Genomic DNA, 18,143 nt, shown 5'->3' with positions numbered 1-18,143 from the left:
ATATTGGCCTATAGTTTTCTTTTTTGGTGGTATCTTTGTCTAGTTTTGGTATTAGGGTGATGGCGGCTTCATAGAATGTCTTTGGGAGCGTTCCTTCTTCTTCAGCTTTTTGGAAAAGTTTAAGGAGGGTGGGTATAAGTTCCTCTTGGTATGTTTGGTAGAATTCGCCTGTGAAGCCATCTGGTCCTGGACTTTTGTTTGTAGGGAGTGTTTTTATTACATATTAAATTTCATTTCTAGTGATTGGTCTGTTCTGTTGATCTGTTTCTTCTTGATGCAGTTTTGGTGGGCTGCAAGTCTCTAGAAAGTTGTCCATTTCTCCTGGGTTGTCAGATTTGTTGGCGTATTATTGTTCATCGTATTCTCTTAGGGTTTTTTGTATTTCTGTAGTATCCTTTGAGCTTTGTCCTTTTCCATTTTTTATTTTGTTTATTTGGGTTTTTCTCTCCTCTTCTTGGTGAGTCTGGCCAGAGGTTTGTCAATTTTGTTTACCTTTTCAGAGAACCAGCTCTTGGTTTGATTGATTTTTTTTCTATTTTTTTTTGAGTCTATTTTATTGATTTCCTCTCTGATCTTTATGATTTCCTTCCTTCTGCTGACTTTAGGTCTTGTTTGTTCTTTTTTTTTCTAATTCGTTTAGGTGGTGGGTTAAGTTGTCGATGGAAGATTTTTCTTTTTTGAGGAAGGCCTATGTCGCCGTGAATTTCCCTCTGAACACTGCTTTTGCGGCATCCCATAGATCTTGTGTGGATGTGTCTTCATTATCATTTGTCTCGAGGTATTTTTTAATTTCCTTTTTGATTTCCTCACTGATCCATTGGTTTTTTAGCAGCATGTTGTTTTGTCTCCATGTGGTTAGTTTTTTCTCATTTCTTTTCCTGTGGTTGATTTCTAGTTTCATGCCATCGTGGTCCGAGACGGTACGTGAAATGATTTCTGTACTCTTAAACTTGTTGAGGGGAGCTTTGCGCCCCGGTGTGTGGTCAGTCCTTGAGAGTGTTCCATGTGCACGCGAGAGGAATGACTACTCTGTTTTGGATGTAATGTCCTGACAGTATCAGCGAAGTCTGACTTTTCTGTTGGGTGGTTCAGGGCCTCTGTCGCCCCGTTGGTTTCTGTCGGAGGCCCGTCCGTGGATGTGAGTGGGGTGTTAGCGCCTCCTCGCGTGACTCTCTTCCCATCACTTTCTCCTCTTATGTCTGTTGGTGTCTGTGGTATGTGTCCGCGTGCTCCTCCAGTTGGGTTCTTGACCCCTGGGCCACAGTTGGAACTCCTGGGTGCACCTCTTCAAACAGTGTGTCAGCAGACGTTCAGCAGGCCCGGCAGCCTTGGTAGTCTATTAGAAGCTTTAGGTTATACTTACTGTGACTGCTCACATTTTTCATTTATTTGTCATTCCTTGAGTTGTAGTTTTGATTCTCAGGCTCTTAAATCAAGTATTTCTTTCTCTCTCGCCTTTGCCCCTTTCTTTGGGTTGACATGTGTTTCATTTCTTTTTTTCCTTATTTTATTGGAAGTCTAGTGCTTTCCTTTCTTACCCAGCGGTTGCTCTGGTTCTGTCTTTCTCCGTCTTGACACAGCCTGAGGAGGGAGGAGGGAGCCGGAGGAGGGAGAGGGGGCGGGAGAATGAAGGCGGGAGCCGGAGGAGGGAGGACAGCGGGCGGGGGAGGGAGGGGGAGCCGCAGGGTGTTGCCGGGGGCCTGGAGCTCCAGCGGAGGCAGCGGGACTGCGGGGGATCTGGGGAGAGGCCCTCCAGCGGCGCGAGGGTCTAGAGCCGGGGGGCGGGGTGGGGCTTCTCGGCGGACGGCCCGCCTGGCCTGGGCTCGGGGTGCAGTTGGTTTCCGTCTCCCGCTTTTTATTTCGAACGGCTTTATCCGCCCCTCACGGTTGCATTTCCTTCTCTGTGGCGGGAGCAGCCGCCTTCTCCTGACTGCTGCTTCCATTGGAGACGGCGGCTCGTCGCACCTTTGACAGGGCCCATCCCTCCCCCGCCAGCTTTTCTTACATGAGAACGTGTGTGTGAGTGTGTGAATGTGTGTGAGTGAGTCTGTGAGTGTGAGAGCGCGAGAGAGCGTGCCTCAGTAACACGGAAGCATCCTGGTGAGCACATGATGACAGAGGAAGCCAAGCTGACCTGCTTGCTCCCCAGAGACACCGTGTCCCCTTTCCTTGGTGACAGCACCTGTGTTTCTCTGCGCTCAGCTCAGCTCGGTCCACCCCAACCCTCACACCAGTTGAGTCACCCGGCGTGCATTTCAGTGAAAGAGCAGAGGCTCAGGGCTGCGGCCTGGGGCCCAGTCCCGAGGCAGGGCTGTGCCTGTGAGGACCGGCCTGGGGCCGAGCTCGGGGGCTCTGCCTTCGGTGTGGAGAGCGAAATGTATCTTCCGTATTTTGGGAAACCCAGCGCTGCCCCGTCGCCATTCGGCCTGGGCCTGGAGCGGTGCCCACCTGGCAGCCCTTCAGGTTAGCTGGTGGTGGCTTCGGCGTCTCGGGGCGAACTCCCTCAGCTCGGGGGCTGTGCTTCTGTTCCTGTTTCTTTTCCCAAAACCCGAGCAGGAAAGACGGCCCTGGCTTCCTCTGCTTTGCCCTGGAGCCGGGGCGTTGTTCCGGGAGGCTCTGGCTCTGTGCCCTCCCCCGGCCCCGCTGGCGGCTCGGTGGGGGAGCCTTGTGAAGGGCGGTTGTCCTTCCGAGGTCTCACTGGAGACGGCTCGGCCAGGCGGCTGCCGCGGGGCGGTCATTGAGTTCAAGTGACAGAGTGAAATTGGACTCAGAAGGACCTGCTCTGGGGCGCCCAGCTGATTTCCCGTGCTGGTGGCACACCGTCGTGGTGGGTGGACTGGGTGGCACACACGAGAACCCCTGGGTCTCCGCAGGCCCCAGCCTTTGGACGGGGGGCGTATGCGGTCTTAGCGCCCCACCACGGGGTCACTCGTGGCAGCTTCCCCTCCTAGGCCTGAGGCTTGCCCCCACTGACGGTTACTGCTCTGGCTCCTGTCCTGCACCTCCATCTCTTTCTTGCGCCTCCATCTGCCCCCCAGCTCCGCCGCCGTTGTGCCCTCGGCCCTGCCGTCGCGTCTTTGGGTCCTGTCTGCTTCACTTTTAAATGCTGAGCAGGCCGTGAGCCCACGAGGCATCTTCTAATAGAAGAAGGTGCGTTTTCTAGCAGCGACCAGGCCCAGAGTGAGGGACAGAGTGGCAGCTGCAGCACTGACCCCAGGGCCCATGGCCTTGGGCTGTGGGGTGAGGTGTCCCCCACCCCAGGGGAAGGCCCTGGGTCGTGCCCGCCTCCTCCCGCCCCGTCGCAGAGCCCTTTCGTGTCGTCTCGGCTGCCCGCCCTCCTGGCGACGGTCACCCGCTGGGCTGACTGCTGGTGTGGCCTGGGGCCGGCGTGTGCTGTGAGGGGCTCCGCACTGGCTCGATTTGGGATGCACGCGGTCTTCACACTTCCTGAGTCTCTGTCTGCCGACCTGACCCTGTGCAGCACTGGCCCGAGGCTCTGCTCTGGCTCCTCAGGCAGACTGGCCCTCTCGGATGCGGGCCCTGCCCTCCCGGCTGTCCCCTGGGGGGCCTGTGGCCCAGGCGCTCACACCCGCTTTTGCTGCCCCCCACCTCTGTGCTCTGGTGGGTTTGGGGGGTCAGGGTGGAGCCTTGCCAAGGGCACGCGCCCAGTTCACGGGCAGCACCTGGCCTTCCCCTGGCAGAGGGCGCCCCTGCCCTGTGCAGCCTGGCCTGAGTATGGCCGGCTCCACACCGGCCTTCGGCCTCATCAGTGCCACGCGGACCCCACCTTGCCCTGCGTGTGATGTTCCAGACTCAGCTGTTAACTTAGCTGCTGTGGAATCCTGGCTCCACTTTGCCCTGAGCTTGGGCCATCTGACCTGTGCCCCAGCCCATTTCCTACCTCAACTCCCCTGCCCTCTGACCTCAGCTCTGCGGCCATGCGGGCGGCCGAGTCTCCTTCCAGCTCCCTGGACCATCTCGGCCCCCTGGTTTTCCATGTGTACCATCTGTGTCTGTTTTAAAGTTTCTTATAAATTGGGTTACTGTTGGTTTTTATTGCTAGTACTAGAGACGGTGCTGTTTTCAGCTTGTAAATAGGAGCCCTTCGTGCATCGCTGAGAAGTTTCTCCTCAGTATGGAAAAGGTTCAACTCCCAGATGCTTTGCTCCTGGCGCACAGCCCGCTTTGAAGCTGGGCTTCTTAAATTAAGTTCAGACACGATTCATCCATGTGTACCTACTGGTTCATAATTTTTAACACACACTTGTGTTTTGTTTTGTTTTTTTCTTCTTTCTTTTTAGGGCCGCACCCGTAGCACATGGAGGTTCCCAGGTGAGGGGTCCAATCGGAGCTACAGCTGCCGGCCTGCACCAGAGCCATAGCAACGTGGGGTCTGAGCCGCCTCTGCGACCTACACCACAGCTCACGGCAATGCTGGATCCTTAACCCCCTGAGCAAGGCCAGGGATCAAACCCGCATCCTCATGGATCCTAGTCGGGTTCGTTAACCGCTGCGCCACGACGGGAACTCCTTTAACCCACACTTGTGAAAGGATTAGGACTCGCTCTAGAGTATACACTGCAAGTGAGTTTTTGTTCAGTTTATTTTGGCAGGTGTTAGGCGAGACAGAGCAAGGACCCGTGAGGCCACTGGGGTGTGGTCACTCCGGGCCAGGTCGCCGCCTGCGCGGCCAGCCTCGCCCAGGCCCTGGCCCCTTCCTCCCCTGCTTATTGCTAAAGGGTCGTCCCTGGTGTGCGACGAGCGGTTTCTACCACACTGCCTGGAGCCGAAGTGCTCCTGTGGTGAGCAGACAACCGTGCCTCCGAATCCAGGTTCGGGAGCCCAGGCACGGTCGATAGAGACTTAACCGGGGCCCCAGATCCCTCGTTCCCATGGGTCTGAGCCTGGGGTCGCTGCCTCGCCGGCCGCGCTCACATCTGAGCCGTCCCCTGTTTCTCCAGGCGGGCGCCAACATCGACACCTGCTCGGAGGACCAGAGGACCCCGCTGATGGAGGCGGCGGAGAACAACCACCTGGACGCGGTGAAATACCTCATCAAGGCCGGCGCGCTCGTGGACCCAAAGGTACTTCCTGCCCAGAGGCGCTCCCGCGCTTCCCTGTCGCGGCGGCTGCAGGAGCTGGGGCCGCCAGACATCCCAGCAGTGAGTTCACCTCGCCTGGTTCCCAGTTTCCTCAGGAGCACTGGGTCCCCTGTGCCCAGCTGGAGACAAGCATCTGACAAGGCGCCTGCGTGCAGAGGGGCCCGGGTGCCCTCTGTCCTGATCACGTAGGTGGGCGGGGAAAGTGGAGGCCCCCAGACTGGAGAGGGAGTGAGCTCTGCTCATGGGTGGCCTGATCTTGCCGTAGAAAATCCTGAAGGACCGCCAAGAAACTTGCTAGAACGAATAAATTTATCCAGGAAAGTTGCAAGGTACAAAATCAGTGCAGAAGTATCAGTTGTATTTCTTCTCGTTTGTCTTTTTAGGGCTGCACCTGCAGCAAATGGAAGTTCCCAGGCTGGGCGTTGAATCCGAGCTCCAGCTGCTGGTCTGCACTGTAGCCACAGCAACGCCAGATCTGAGCCGTGCCTGCGACCCACACCACAGCCCATGGCAATGCCGAGCCCCTGACCCACTGACCCAGGCTTGGGATCGAACCCATGTCTACATGGATGCCAGTTGGGTTCATTACTGTGAGCCACAAGGGGAGCTCCTCTGTTGTGTTTCTACACACTTGCGGTGAACTGTGCCAAAGAGGAAGTTAAGTTGCAGTTACAGTACCATCAGAAGAAGAAATACTCAGGAACAAACTTAACGAAAGGAGGCAAAAGATGTGTACACTAAAATGTTGCTGAAAGTAGTTAAAGACAGAACGTCCCCTTGGCTCGTGGACTGGAAGCGGACAGTAAATCCGTCCTGAGGCACCTGCCGGGGTTGGTTCCCGTTACCAGACCCACAGATGCTCAAGTCCCTTGTAGAAAATGTGCACTGTGGTCGTGGGCTCTGCATCCGTGGATGCCAGGGGCTGCCGGCCTTATTAAAATGTTGCTGCTGCCCAGAGCAGACTGCAGATTCAGTGCAATTTCTGTCCCAATCCCAGTCCATTGGTTACAGCGTATAGAAAACCATCCCCAATTCATAGGGAATCTCAGAGGACGCTGAAGAGCAGCACAATCTTGCAAAAGAGCAAAGCTGAGAGCTCCTGCTGTGGCGCAGCAGGATCGGCAGTGGTTAAGGATCTGGTGGTGCCAGAGCTGTGGTGTGGGTCGCAGCTGCAGCCTGGATCTGATCCCTGGCCTGGACTCCACATGCCACGGGGCAGCCAAAAAAGAAAAACAAAACCAAAGCTGGGGCCCCACTTCTGACTTCCTGGCAGAGTTTTCAATAGTCAAGTTGGTGAGGTGCCTGCATGGAGCTAAACCACATACAGGACAGGAAAAAACAGGGCGGCCGGAAATAAACCCTCGGAGACGGGACCTCGTGATGGGTGTCCTGGGGCCACAGTCACCCAGTGGGAGGAGCGGTGTCCACACCCAGGAGACTGAGGCTGGGCCCCGGCAGGTAGTGTGCTCAACGTTAACTCAAAGGGGACCAAGACTTGGGAAACCTCCGCCAAAGCCATGCGGCTCTGCGAGGAGAAAGGAGAATACTCAGGACGTCAGATCTGACACCAGAAGTGCAGAGCACAAGAGAAAGCATAGAGAACCTGAGCTCGCCCAGGTTAAAACCTTTTGTCCGTCAAAGGACACTGCTCAAGAGAGTGAGGAGCTGACCCCAGCGGGGGGGGCCCGTGGGGGCTGTGGGTCTGGTGGGGCCCCTGTCCCGGACAGCCCGCCCCTCCCGCTGGACAGCGAGCTCCGGACGGCTGGCTTTGGGTGGGTAGTTCTCCGTGGGGGACAGCGCAGGAGCGGGTGTTCAGTACCGCTGGTCACCAGGGAAATGCAGCCACAGCCGCAGTGAGACGCCTCACACCCCTCAGCACAGCTGTTACCTAAAAATCGGAAAACACATCTTAGTGCAGATGAGTTTGCACACATTGCTGGAGGAAACGTAGACTGATGCAGTTACGGTGGAAGGCAGTTTGGTGGTTTCCTGAAGAGGTAATTACCGCGTGATCCAGCAGTTCCAGTCCAGGGCGTGCACCAGAGGACCAGGAAGCCAGGACCGGACAGCTGTGTGCACACCTGGGTTGTGGCAGCTGCCGGTAACTAGAAGGTGGAGGCAGCCCCAGTGTCCATCGATGGACAGTGGACGGGGCAGGCGTGGTCTGTCCGTCCTGGGGGGCGTCAATCGGCCTCACTCCGGGGCGGGGGGGAGGCTGCAGCATGGGCAAGGTCGGGAGCGTGGTGCTGCATGAGCAGGGCACACACAGAAGGGTGGGCATTGCATGACCCCACTTACGTGAGGGCCCAGACCAGGCCGGCCTGGGTCGATTTGAGGTCACCGGGGCATGGGGGAGGGGGGTGCCACTGCCGAATGGTTACCGGGTTTCTGAGAAGAGACGGTGATGGGTGGTGGCGTGGGTGAAATTAACACCACTGAGTCACAGTCAGAGATGGTTATGCTGGCAAGTTTGTCATATGTATAAATATATATGCACAATAACAAAGAAAACGTAAGTCTTACAGCCTTTCACATTTTGCGGGTTTTCGTTTGTTTTTTTGTTTGCTTTACCGGGCCGTTCCTGTGGCATGTGGAAGTTCCCAGGCTGGGGGTCCAGTCGGAGCTACAGCTGCCGGCCTTCACCACAGCCACAGCAATGCCAGATCTGAGCTGCGTCTGTGACCTACACCACAACTCACGGCAAAGCCGGATCCTTAACTCACTGAGCGAGGCCAGGGATTGAACCCACATCCTCAAGGATGCTAGTCAGATTTGTTACTGCTGAGCCATAACGGGAACGCCTAGCCTTTCATGTTAATACGCATTTTTTCCAAATGAAAAGCGATTTTGGAGTTCCCGTTGTGGCTCAGTGGTTAATGATCCCCAGTGGTATCCGTGAGGACTCAGGTTCGATATCTGGCCTCTCTCAGTGGGTTAAGGCTCTGGCATTGCCATGAGCCATGGTGTAGGTCGAAGATGCGGCTCAGATCCAGCACTGCTGTGCCTGTGGTGTAGGCCGGCGGCTACAGCTCCCATTCGACCCCTAGCCTGGGAACCTCCATGTGCCGCAGGTGCAGCCCTAAAAAGACCAAAAAAAAAGTGATCTCCTGTTCATACTATTTTCTCAACTTCTTTTTCTCATCCAATTAAATTCTCACTGTTCTTCAGTATTATTCTATAACATTATTTCAAGTGGCTGTGTCCTGTTTCATATGATTTGTGTCGTTTTTAGTCTCATTTGCTTACTCTTTAATACTTATGTTATTTTCAGTGTTTATTATACACAGTGCTTCAGCAGATGTGCTTATAGCTAAGTCCCTGCACAGTTTGATTTCTTAGGACAGATTTCTGCTGTGGAGTCTGCTGGAGCCGTGGTGTCTGTGATCGTCTTTAAGGCTTTGACCCTTCTTTCTGGCATGTGTGGGAGTGTCTGAACCCTCACGCCTTCCCCGCTCAAGGGCCAGCTGTCACCCATTCCAAATGTATTGACAATGTGATGTGCAAAATGATTGTTTTTTACTCTTTCAGTTTGCTTCTCCCAAAGTGAATATTTTTCTCATGTACAGTTTATTTACACATGTGAATATTTTTCAAGCTAGTATTTAGTCCCTTGTTTTGGGTGGTTTTTAAGGTCTGGAAACCTTTGGTTTTTCTGTAAATATCTATAGGTAATGTTGAACTCAATATGAATTGCTGCGGGTATATGGTCTGTTATCTGTAGACAATTTAAAAGCGTAAAACCATTTATGGCTCCGGTCGCAGGTAGCAAAAGTTTTGAGAGGCCTCAGTGGAGTGGCTGTTATATTTTGGCTGTGATCACCCCTGGGCCTTGACACTGGGAGGAGGCATTTGTTTCTTTCTGAGGTGGTTTCGTCCACGTGGTGTATTTAGTGTCTGAAGGACGGAGCTTGCTGGCCAGTCAGGAGGTGCCCACAGCCACGGGGAGGGACCCGGAGGCCGTCGGCTGCTGTGGCAGAGGCAGGCTGTGATTCCAGGGACCTAAGTGGCATTCGTGTTGCAGGACGCGGAAGGCTCCACCTGTTTGCACCTGGCTGCCAAGAAAGGCCACTACGATGTGGTTCAGTATCTGCTCTCCAGTGGACAAATGGACGTCAACTGCCAGGTAGCCGCTTGCTCCCCCGACTCGGGACGCCCAGCCTCCAAGGCTCCCACTGCAGGTCCTGGAAGGCGTGGCCTCGTCCTGCCACCTCCTTCCTGGCCTGCCCTCTGGCTGCTCTGCAGACTCTGTGCTGCTGCCCAGCTGGCGGCTGGTCCGGAGGTGTTCTGGTGGCCTGTGGCTTGTGTTCAGATGCCACCACTAGAGCAGGGTCCCCGCCCTCCTATGTGCCATGCAGCCCCCTGAGCAGCTTCTGTGTTTGCTGAGCGAGCGAGCGACTGGGGAGCTGCCTCCAACTCTCCAGGGACCCCTCCTGCTCCCGACATGACTCCAAGCTCTGGGGTGACCTCTCTCATCACCAGGTCCCCACTGCTGCTTGACCCAGCTCTCGAGTGCCCACCACCCTGACGGACCCTCCCGGGTAGACCCTGTGGTGTGGTCTGGGGCCCCCTCCCCTCTGATGGGGACCCAGCCAGACCTCCCGCCCCATGTCATTTTTTAACCTCCCACTCGGTCAGATTTTGTGAGTTTCTCACCCCAGCCGGGTTGGCTCCACAAGGTGGCCATGTGTTGTCCTGCCGTGTCCCAGTGCCCACAGTGGGCTTGTGGGGACTGTCTCACTTCGCTATGGAGGCCGAGTGTGTCCCCAGGGAAACGCAGCGATTGGGACACACGGGAGGTCCTGGGAGTGTGCGGAGGAGCTGAGTCTTTGGCTGCTGGAGTGGGGACTGGAGCATAGTACTCGTTTCCCAAGATCTGCCTCCCGGTTTCAGTAAAATCACCCAGGACTCTGAGCGAGGAGACAGGGTGGCGTGGCAGAAAGCCAGCCTGTCGGAGCCACAGTCCAGCCAGCAGGTGGGGTCAGCCTGGGTGGGTTCTGCTCCCTGCCCCTAAAGAAGGGGCTGGAGGAGTTCCCATTGTGGCTCGGTGGGTTAAGAGCCCGACACAGTGTCTGTGAGGGTGGGGGTTCAGTCCCTGGCCTCGCTCAGTGGGTTAAGGATCTGGCATTGCCATGAGCCATGGTGTAGGTCGCAGATGCAGCTTGGATCCAGCGCTGCTGTGGCTCTGGTGTAGGCCGGCAGCTGTAGCTCTGATTCGACCTCTAGCCTGGGAACCTCCATGTGCCGTAGGTGTGGCCCTGAAAGGACAAAGATCAAAGGAAGGGGCCAAAGGGGCTGGAACTTTCCATATCTCCATTTGTCTCTGGGCCTCGTGTCCGTCTGTCCACCGGTCTCTGGTTCTCGGCTGCTGCTCTTGCTTTGTGCTTGAGGTCTGTCCCTGGGGGGGCACCATCCCGACAGTGCCTCCCGCCAGCCGGGCGTGGACTCTGTGGCTCGGGTCTGCCCTGCGGCATCCTGGCCCTTCCCGTAGGTGACTGTCAGGTGGGCTCAGGTGTCTGAGTGCCCCAGCAGGCTTGGGAGGGCCGGTCTGGCTCTGCCTCCACTTGCCAAGGGGCCTGCGCTCCTCTTCGACGAAGTGGGGGCCCGGGGCCCCTCCCCTGGGCCGCCGTGCGGGGCATCGCGTTCCCCACAGCAGGCGTCCCGAGGGCTGTGACGCGTCTTTGTTCCTTTATTTCGAAATCAGGATGATGGCGGCTGGACGCCCATGATCTGGGCCACGGAGTACAAGCACGTGGACCTCGTGAAGCTGCTGCTGTCCAAGGGGTCCGACATCAACATCCGGGACAACGTGAGTCCGCCGGGCGGGACCCTCGGGCTGGCTGTGGGGGAGCGGGCCGGGCGGGACGCTCGGGCTGGCTGCGGCTCTGCCCTCGCCTCCAGCTGCCACCACGCGTCACCCTGACGCAGTTTCCCATGGTTGTTTTGCGTTGCCTCTTGCTGGGTGGGAACTGAGGGGAGAGGTGCCTGCGCCCTGCCTCTTGGGCGGCTCTGTGTCTTCAGAGGCGAATCTCAACGGTGATTGCATCACTGAGACCGTGTTTGTGAAGGGGCCTGTGGTCCCCGGCACAGCCCACACCTGGGGCAAGGCCAGAGGACTCGCCAGTCCCCTGGGACTAGCCCTCGGCCTGGGTCTCAGCCAGGACCTGGCAAGTCTGATGAACTTGAGGGGTCTCTCGGGAGGTCCTCAGGAACCCAGAGGAAGAGGGAGGGGGTGCAGGAGCTCCTGTGCTGCCCCCAGGCAGAGGGAGGGGCTTCCAGGACACAGACAGGCTCTGGCGCATGGAGCCCTGTCCTTTACGGGCTTGCTGCAGGCGAGGCGCCTCTCCCCAGACGGCTACACAGACAACAGGAGGGGCCCGGGCGCCTGGCCCTTCGGCCTCTGAGCCCTGCCGGCCCCTTTGAAGGCGGGAGGCCCGTGGCTGGCGGCTCCTCGAGATGCTCAGCGCCAGGACCGTGCCCACCAGAGTCCAGGGGCGTCGCTGCCGCTCACGGGGCTGGGCACTGGGGCTCCTGGAGGGCGAGGTCGCGGCCGGTGGCGCAGTCACGCTCTGCCGCACTCCTGGAGGAACGGGGTGGTTTGGAGCAGTGCCTGCCCAGGGCCTTGGCGGGAGGAGACCACGCGTGGGAGGGCAGTGCACGGCCTTGTGGCATCCAGCGGCACCGGCTCGGATGCTGGTGGTTGAGACGCGTGTTTGTTGTCTACGTGATGAAGCAGCTTTGTTGTTTATGTTCACGGCCTCGTGGGTACAATTGGCAGACTGTGCCGATTAAAGCACACAGTTAGGTAAACTTTAACCCAGCCACCGCCACACAGCCAGGATGAGCTGACTTCACTGACTCTCAGGTTTCCTCCTGCCCCTCCTAACCAGCCTGCCTTAACCGGGCGTAACCAGACACCCTGTAGCTGGACGTCACCAGCCCCCTAATGGGATTCAAGCCGGCAGCTGGCTTTCTGTCCGCAGCTGGCTTTCTGTCCGCGAGGACCTCTCTGAGCCCCGGGGTCAGCCTCCCTCCCTTTCTGTCGCGCGGCTTGTGCCCGTGGACCACAGCTGGCTTCCTTGGTGCCGGAGCCGCCGCCGCGCCATGTCCCTGGCGTGGGAGGCTTTGGCTCCTGCTGGTTCTCCCGGCCCTGAGGGGCCGGGCCTTCCTTCGGTGAAGGACCCCCCAGGCCTCTTGCCCGGTGTTGCTGGCCTGTGGAGGGCAGAGAGGCGTGTGTTCGCAGGTGATGTCTCGGCAGCCCAACCGCCGTCTCCTGGGCCTCATGTCACCGAAGCCCAGCTTATCCGTGGTTCCCTGCGCAGCTCGTGCTTTGTTGCCTTAGTTCAGGGATCATTGCCAAAGCCACGTTCCCCAAGATCGCCTGGTGTCTGCCGCGGTCTGAGGCCCATGGTGGGGGCCGGGCTCCCCGGGTGTGCGGAGCTCCTGGTGGCTCTGGACCCAGAGCTGCCTCTTTCCCGGGTGGGTGTCGCCCCGCCACGCTCGGGGGCCGAGGGTGGCCCAGGCTCCCAGCTGGGATGGTCCCGCTCCTGCTCTGTCCCATCAGCGCAGCCCTATGACCGGCGGGAGACCCGGCGAGGCTGCTGCCGGCCCCTCGCCAGCCGTGCGCGGCTCCTCTCGCTCGGGTCACCCGCTGCCGCACGTTCGCGTCGACAGCAGGGCTTTTGGAAATGCCCGCTGTCCCCGCCGTTGCTCTTGGTCACCTGCTCAGGGCTGCCTGTCCGCAGCCACTTCCTTTGGCGCCAGGGACGCCCGAGGACGTCTCCTGCTGGGCGGGGCGCTTGTGACGGAGCCCTTCAGCCACTGAACGCCTGCGACTTCCTTGCTCTCCTTCCATCTCTTGTTCCCCAGCTGCCCCCCTCGGCCTATGGACGTTCCCAGGCCAGGGATCGAGTCTGAGCCGGAGCCGTGACCTGTGTGCTGCGGCAGCGCCAGGTCCTTAACCCCCTGTGCCACAGCGGAACTCTCCATGCGCGATGTCATGCCGGGTGTGGCATTCTCGCAGACGGTTTCACGTGTCTGTGCCTTAAACACACGCACCGTGTTCCCGGTGAGTCTTGGTGGCCCGTCTGTTTCTCCCTATGTCCCCCCGGCACCGGGGCACCACGCTTTGACTCTGTGCTGCCTGGTGCTGGGTGTGGGGCCTTCAGAGCCCCTGGGCCCGAGGGTTTGGGGTTTTCATCCGATGGGAACCTCCCGGACGGCCCGCTTCTGCGTGTACCAGGAGGCGTGAGGCTGCTCGTGCTCACTGCAGCGTCCTTCTCTCGAGACGGTTGTTTTACCCTGGACTTCCACGTGGCTGCTTTCCTGCTCTGTCTTGAAGCACCTGATCTCCGTCGCGGTGTCTGTCCACTGTGACGTCCATCCAGCTCCACCTCGGGCATCGGGTTTCTTAGTCTTTCCTGAAACACGTCTGTTCTGAACGGTTCTTCCAGCTGCTTTGATGCCCCGTACTCTGGTCTGACCCATGTTGGTTCGGGGCTTGGTTGGTTGGTTGGTTTGGCTCCTTGCCATGTGCCCTGTTTCCTGTGTCTGCATGTCTGGAACCTCACGTTGGACACGCGGTGTTCTGGATTTACCTTGTTGGGGATTTCTGCGTTCCTGGAACCGTCTTGAGCCTTGCCCTGGGGGGCAGCGGTGCTAGGAGATGGTCTGACGGTTTGGGGTTTTGCTGTCCAGGTTTGTTAGGTTTTCTAAGCAGGCCCCAGCCTGAGGCGGGCCGTCCCTTCGGGGAGGGCCAGCCCTGGGCCCTGTATGCCTAACCTCAGGCTGTGTCCTCCTGGAGGTTGGGGGTTGGGACAGACAGCCCTCCAGAGGCCTCGTTCCTGGCCCCGCACTCTGCCCTGCAGCCCGGCCTCCTCCTGGTCTGCAGCTCTCGGGACAGCAGGCAAGTGGCCACAGGCCCCTGCTCCTCTCCCCTGGCTATAGCTGGTCCTTGTTTGATGTCCAGTTCCTGCAAACTGTCACTTCACATGTTCTGACTATTTTGTCCTGCTCTTTGGTTCTTTCCAGTGGGAGGGCAAAGCCAGCACGGTCCCTCTTGCCCTGTCTTTGCTGGAGGCCCCATCAGACTCGCAGGCCTGTCGTACTGTAGTGGGGGCGTCTGGAGAGGCTGGGAAACGGCACAGCCTCCAACTGGGAAGGTCTCACAACCTAATTCTGGTGATAAAGTCACAGATCACTCTGATGAAGGAAGGGGGCTGCGTCTCGTGCAGGAGCTCACAGGTCGCAGATGGTGGAAACTGGAAGACAGAGAGCTCCTGAGACTTAGGTCCAGGGCTGGCCCAGACGAGCCATGCTTTTCAGGAGACACTGGGGCTGACGACGGGGAAGCAGAGAGGGTGTTGAGGTGACACAGGCCACGCAGCCCCTGCCTCGCCTCCGGCTTTCCTGAGGCTCGTTGAGCTGGCGGCGTGGGGTGGCAGCTCAGGGATGTGCTGGGCCCCTGGGCCCTCAGAGGGGTGGGTCCTGAGGCCAGCTGAGCAGGGGGTGTGGCGCCGGACGCCCCGGTGGGCTGGGTCCTGGTGGCTCCTGAGCTGCTGGCTGCATGGGCCCTGCAGACAGAACAGGAGGCAGCCCCACCTCTGAGACTAATTCAGCAAAACTACCAGCGCGTTGGCTGGTTATGCTCCCTGAAGGAGGGAAGTGGGGCCTGTCCCTGGGGGAGGTGTGGGCGTGGCTGTCCTTGTCACTGCTGTCCCCAGTGCGGCCAGGTGCTGTTTCACCTTGGCTGGCCATCTGGCCAGGCCGGACACTGTCCTGTTTAAGTTGTTTTGTATTTTCCGATCCTTTGCATGTTTATTTCTTCAAAATTGTAGTTGGTGATAAATCATATTTTACACGACACAAATGTTTGTCTATCTTTAATCAAAATGTTTTTTCAGATCTTATATGAGTATTACCCTGTACTGTGACTGTAACTCTATAATAAACTGAATATAATTTTAAAATAGGGAAGTTCCTGTTGTGGCTCAGCAGTAAGGAACCCGATTAGCATCCTTGAGGATGAGAGTTCGATCCCTGGCCTTGCTCAGTGGGTTGGGGATCTGGCGTTGCCCTGAGCTGTGGTGTAGGTTGCAGATGTGGCTTGGATCCCAAGTTGCTGTGGCTGTGGGGCAGGCTGGCAGCTGCAGCTCCGATTGGACCCCCGGCCTGGGAACTTCCCTACGCTGCAGGTGCAGCCCTAAAAAGACAGAAGAAGAAAGAAAACTGATGAACTACCTGCAGACGTTTCGTGTGCAGGTGGCGACGTTCTCATCTGTCTTTAACACGTCTGGTCTCTGATCAAACCCTCTATCGCGCCCTCACCCGCGTGTCTCCTGAGCAGGAGGAGAACATCTGCCTGCACTGGGCCGCCTTCTCGGGCTGCGTGGATATTGCCGAGATCCTGCTGGCCGCTCGGTGCGACCTCCACGCGGTGAACATCCACGGAGACTCGCCCCTACACATCGCCGCCAGGGAGGACCGCTACGCCTGTGTCGTGTGAGTGGCCGTGGGCGTGGAAACCCCACACACATTCTGAATGTGGAGGGGGAGGTCCTGTCTCGGATCAGCGGAGACGAATCTGACCAGCATCCATGAGGATGCGGGTTCAATCCCTGGGCTCGCTCAGTGGGTTAAGGATCTGGTGTTGCCGTGAGCTGCGGTGTCGGTCACGGATGCAGCTCAGATCCCCGTGTTGTGGCTCTGGCGTAGGCCGGTGGCTCCAATTCGATCCCTAGCCTGGACCCTCTCCATGCCACAGATGCGGCCCTAAAAAGCAAAAAAAAAAAAAAATTGAATGTAGAGAGGACCCCATTCCTAACCCGAACCCTTCTGCTGGGGCGGGGCCGCCTGCGTGGACCCACAGCGGGGGGCGGAGGGGGCAACAAGAGGGGCTGGCAGCAGTTCAGACGCGCCCAGAACCCCGGCCGTGAGCCCCTCCCGTGGAAGCCCAGGGAGGTGCGGCCCCGTTCTCATCATGGGTGGGGGCGTGCTGGGGACGGGACCTCCGGTGACCGCGCCTCACTGGGAGACCCTGGTGGTGGAGGGTGGCAGGGACCCCAGCCCCAGTGTCTGGGCCCGCCTTGGGTCAGGCCCCGCGATCGCCTGCCCGGCGCTGAGCAAGCGCACGGCTGGCCGGTGTGGCTGCCCTCTCATCCTGAGGGTGCCTTGAACAGAAAAGCCAAGAAAAATGGAACACGTGGCCCTCCTGCCCAGGAAACACGGCCTTGGCGGCGAACATGTGACGCAGCTGTCCCTGTCCTTGGGACGTGGGAGCCTCGGCCCCTCTTGGCTCAGCTCCACGGCGGGTGGTGGTGCCTCCCTGCTTGCACCGTGGCCACTGCGTGAACCCCATCCTGGGGTCCTTCGTCGAGGCCTGAGTGTCCGTGGGCCTGTCCTCTCCAGCCTCTTCCTGTCCCGGGACTCCGACGTCACCCTGAAGAACAAGGAGGGGGAGACGCCCCTGCAGTGCGCCAGCCTCAACTCGCAGGTGTGGAGCGCCCTGCAGGTGAGCCAGGCGCTGCGCGACGCGGCCCCCGACAGGCCCGCCCCGGTGGAGAGGACGATGAGCAGGTGCGGAGCGCCGCGTGCAGGGCCGGCCCGGCAGGGGCTCTGGGGGCCAGCGCCGAAGCCGCTCTGAGCCGTAGGGCCTCGGCCCCCGCCGCCGCCGGGCCGGGGTGAGGGCAGCGGTGGCGCAAGGCGCCAGGAGAGCTGACGCCCGTTTTCCGGGGCAGAGACATCGCCCGGGGCTACGAGCGAGCCCCCATCCCTTGCGTCAACGCCGTGGACGACGAGCCGTGCCCCAGCAACTACAAGTACGTGGCTCAGAACTGCGTGACGTCCCCCATGGCCATCGACAGGAACATCACCCACCTGCAGGTCAGCGGGGCCGGGGCTCGCGCCCGAGGCTCGGGAGGCGGCCGAGGCCCTTCCAGAACACGGGTCCGGGGCCTGGATCGGGGCCGCGGCCCCGGAGCCAGCTGCACTGTGGGGAGGGTCCCCGATCTGCCCGGGTTGCAGTCCCAGGTTCCTCGGGGCGGCCAGTGGCTCCACCCCGCCATTCCCACCAGCTCCCTGCTCTACAGGGCAGTGCCCGCCCCGCCCCACAGTCCTGCCCGCGAGTACCCGGGCCTCTGCCCGAGCCATCTCTCCTGCCCCCACCCTCTTTCCTGAGAGCCCCCCCACCCACGTCCTTGGGAGTTGGGGGGGACTGCTGGGGCGGCTCTGGTTAGGACTTTGGGAGTTGTCACTGGGGCCACCCCCCCGCCCCGTGACCCCATGTGCTCTCCCCACAGTACTGCGTCTGTGTGGACGACTGCTCCTCCAGCAACTGCATGTGCGGCCAGCTCAGCATGCGCTGCTGGTATGACAAGGTGAGCCTGCCCGCCCCGCCGGGCTTACGCCTGGGACCGGCCAGGGCCAGCTTTGGAGGAGCTGCGGGTGAGCCGGGCGTGGAAGCCCACTGGGGAGGGGTGACAGAGGGCAAGGGCCTGGGGACGGGACCAGAAGTTCCTGACCAGAGAGCAGAGGTGGCTGTCCCTGAGTCTGGTCTGGACGCAGCAGAGGAGCTGAGAAGGCCTCCCAAGGCCAGTCTCTGAGACGGGAGCCCTGCACAGCTTTGGTTTGGGTGCTCAGAGGTCATCATTGGGGCAGGAACCCCTGTCCTGGGTGGAGAGAAGACAGGCTACAGGTAGTTCTTTCCAGGGTCAACGTTCAGGTGTCCTGGGGGTGCTGGCAGGGTTCACGTCTCCTGTGGCATCTTGTGAAGTGGGGCCGTGCTGAGTGGGGCAAGTTCTGACTGTTGAGAGCAGCCTCTGAAGCTGCCAGGGCCTCAGACTCAGCCTGTACAACGTGGGCTTCCCCCGACGGCTTTGCTGTGCCGGGGGTCCGGACAGAAGAGCAGGTGGCTGTTCCCACCAGAGCCAGGGGGCGTGGCCAGGTGGTCCAGGCTGGAAGCGGAGGGGCCCATGAGCGGGCGGCCTCGGTGAGGCTGAGAGGGTGTGAGGGGCAGGGAGGGGCAGAGGGTGGACAGAGACTGGCTAC

The 18,143-nt window shown here is 59.3% G+C and overlaps 1 protein-coding gene across 6 annotated transcripts in view; it reads left to right on the top strand.

Annotated features, from left to right (window-relative positions):
• EHMT1 (euchromatic histone lysine methyltransferase 1) overlaps positions 1-18,143 on the top strand; it is a 137,581-nt gene that overhangs the window by 106,824 nt on the left and 12,614 nt on the right. For all 6 annotated transcript variants that reach the window (XM_021081200.1, XM_021081202.1, XM_021081199.1 and 3 more), the window contains 7 exons: positions 4,962-5,084; positions 9,124-9,225; positions 10,804-10,908; positions 15,445-15,599; positions 16,506-16,673; positions 16,835-16,979; positions 17,396-17,473. In XM_021081200.1, coding sequence (XP_020936859.1) covers positions 4,962-5,084; positions 9,124-9,225; positions 10,804-10,908; positions 15,445-15,599; positions 16,506-16,673; positions 16,835-16,979; positions 17,396-17,473 — 876 coding nt within the window. The remainder of the gene's footprint in view (positions 1-4,961; positions 5,085-9,123; positions 9,226-10,803; positions 10,909-15,444; positions 15,600-16,505; positions 16,674-16,834; positions 16,980-17,395; positions 17,474-18,143) is intronic.

Source organism: Sus scrofa, unplaced genomic scaffold (assembly GCF_000003025.6).
Source record: "Sus scrofa isolate TJ Tabasco breed Duroc unplaced genomic scaffold, Sscrofa11.1 Contig1206, whole genome shotgun sequence".
NCBI classification, from domain to species: domain Eukaryota; kingdom Metazoa; phylum Chordata; class Mammalia; order Artiodactyla; family Suidae; genus Sus; species Sus scrofa.
The sequence above is the reverse complement of the archived record's forward strand: the minus strand, read 5'-3'. Positions and strand labels throughout refer to the sequence as shown.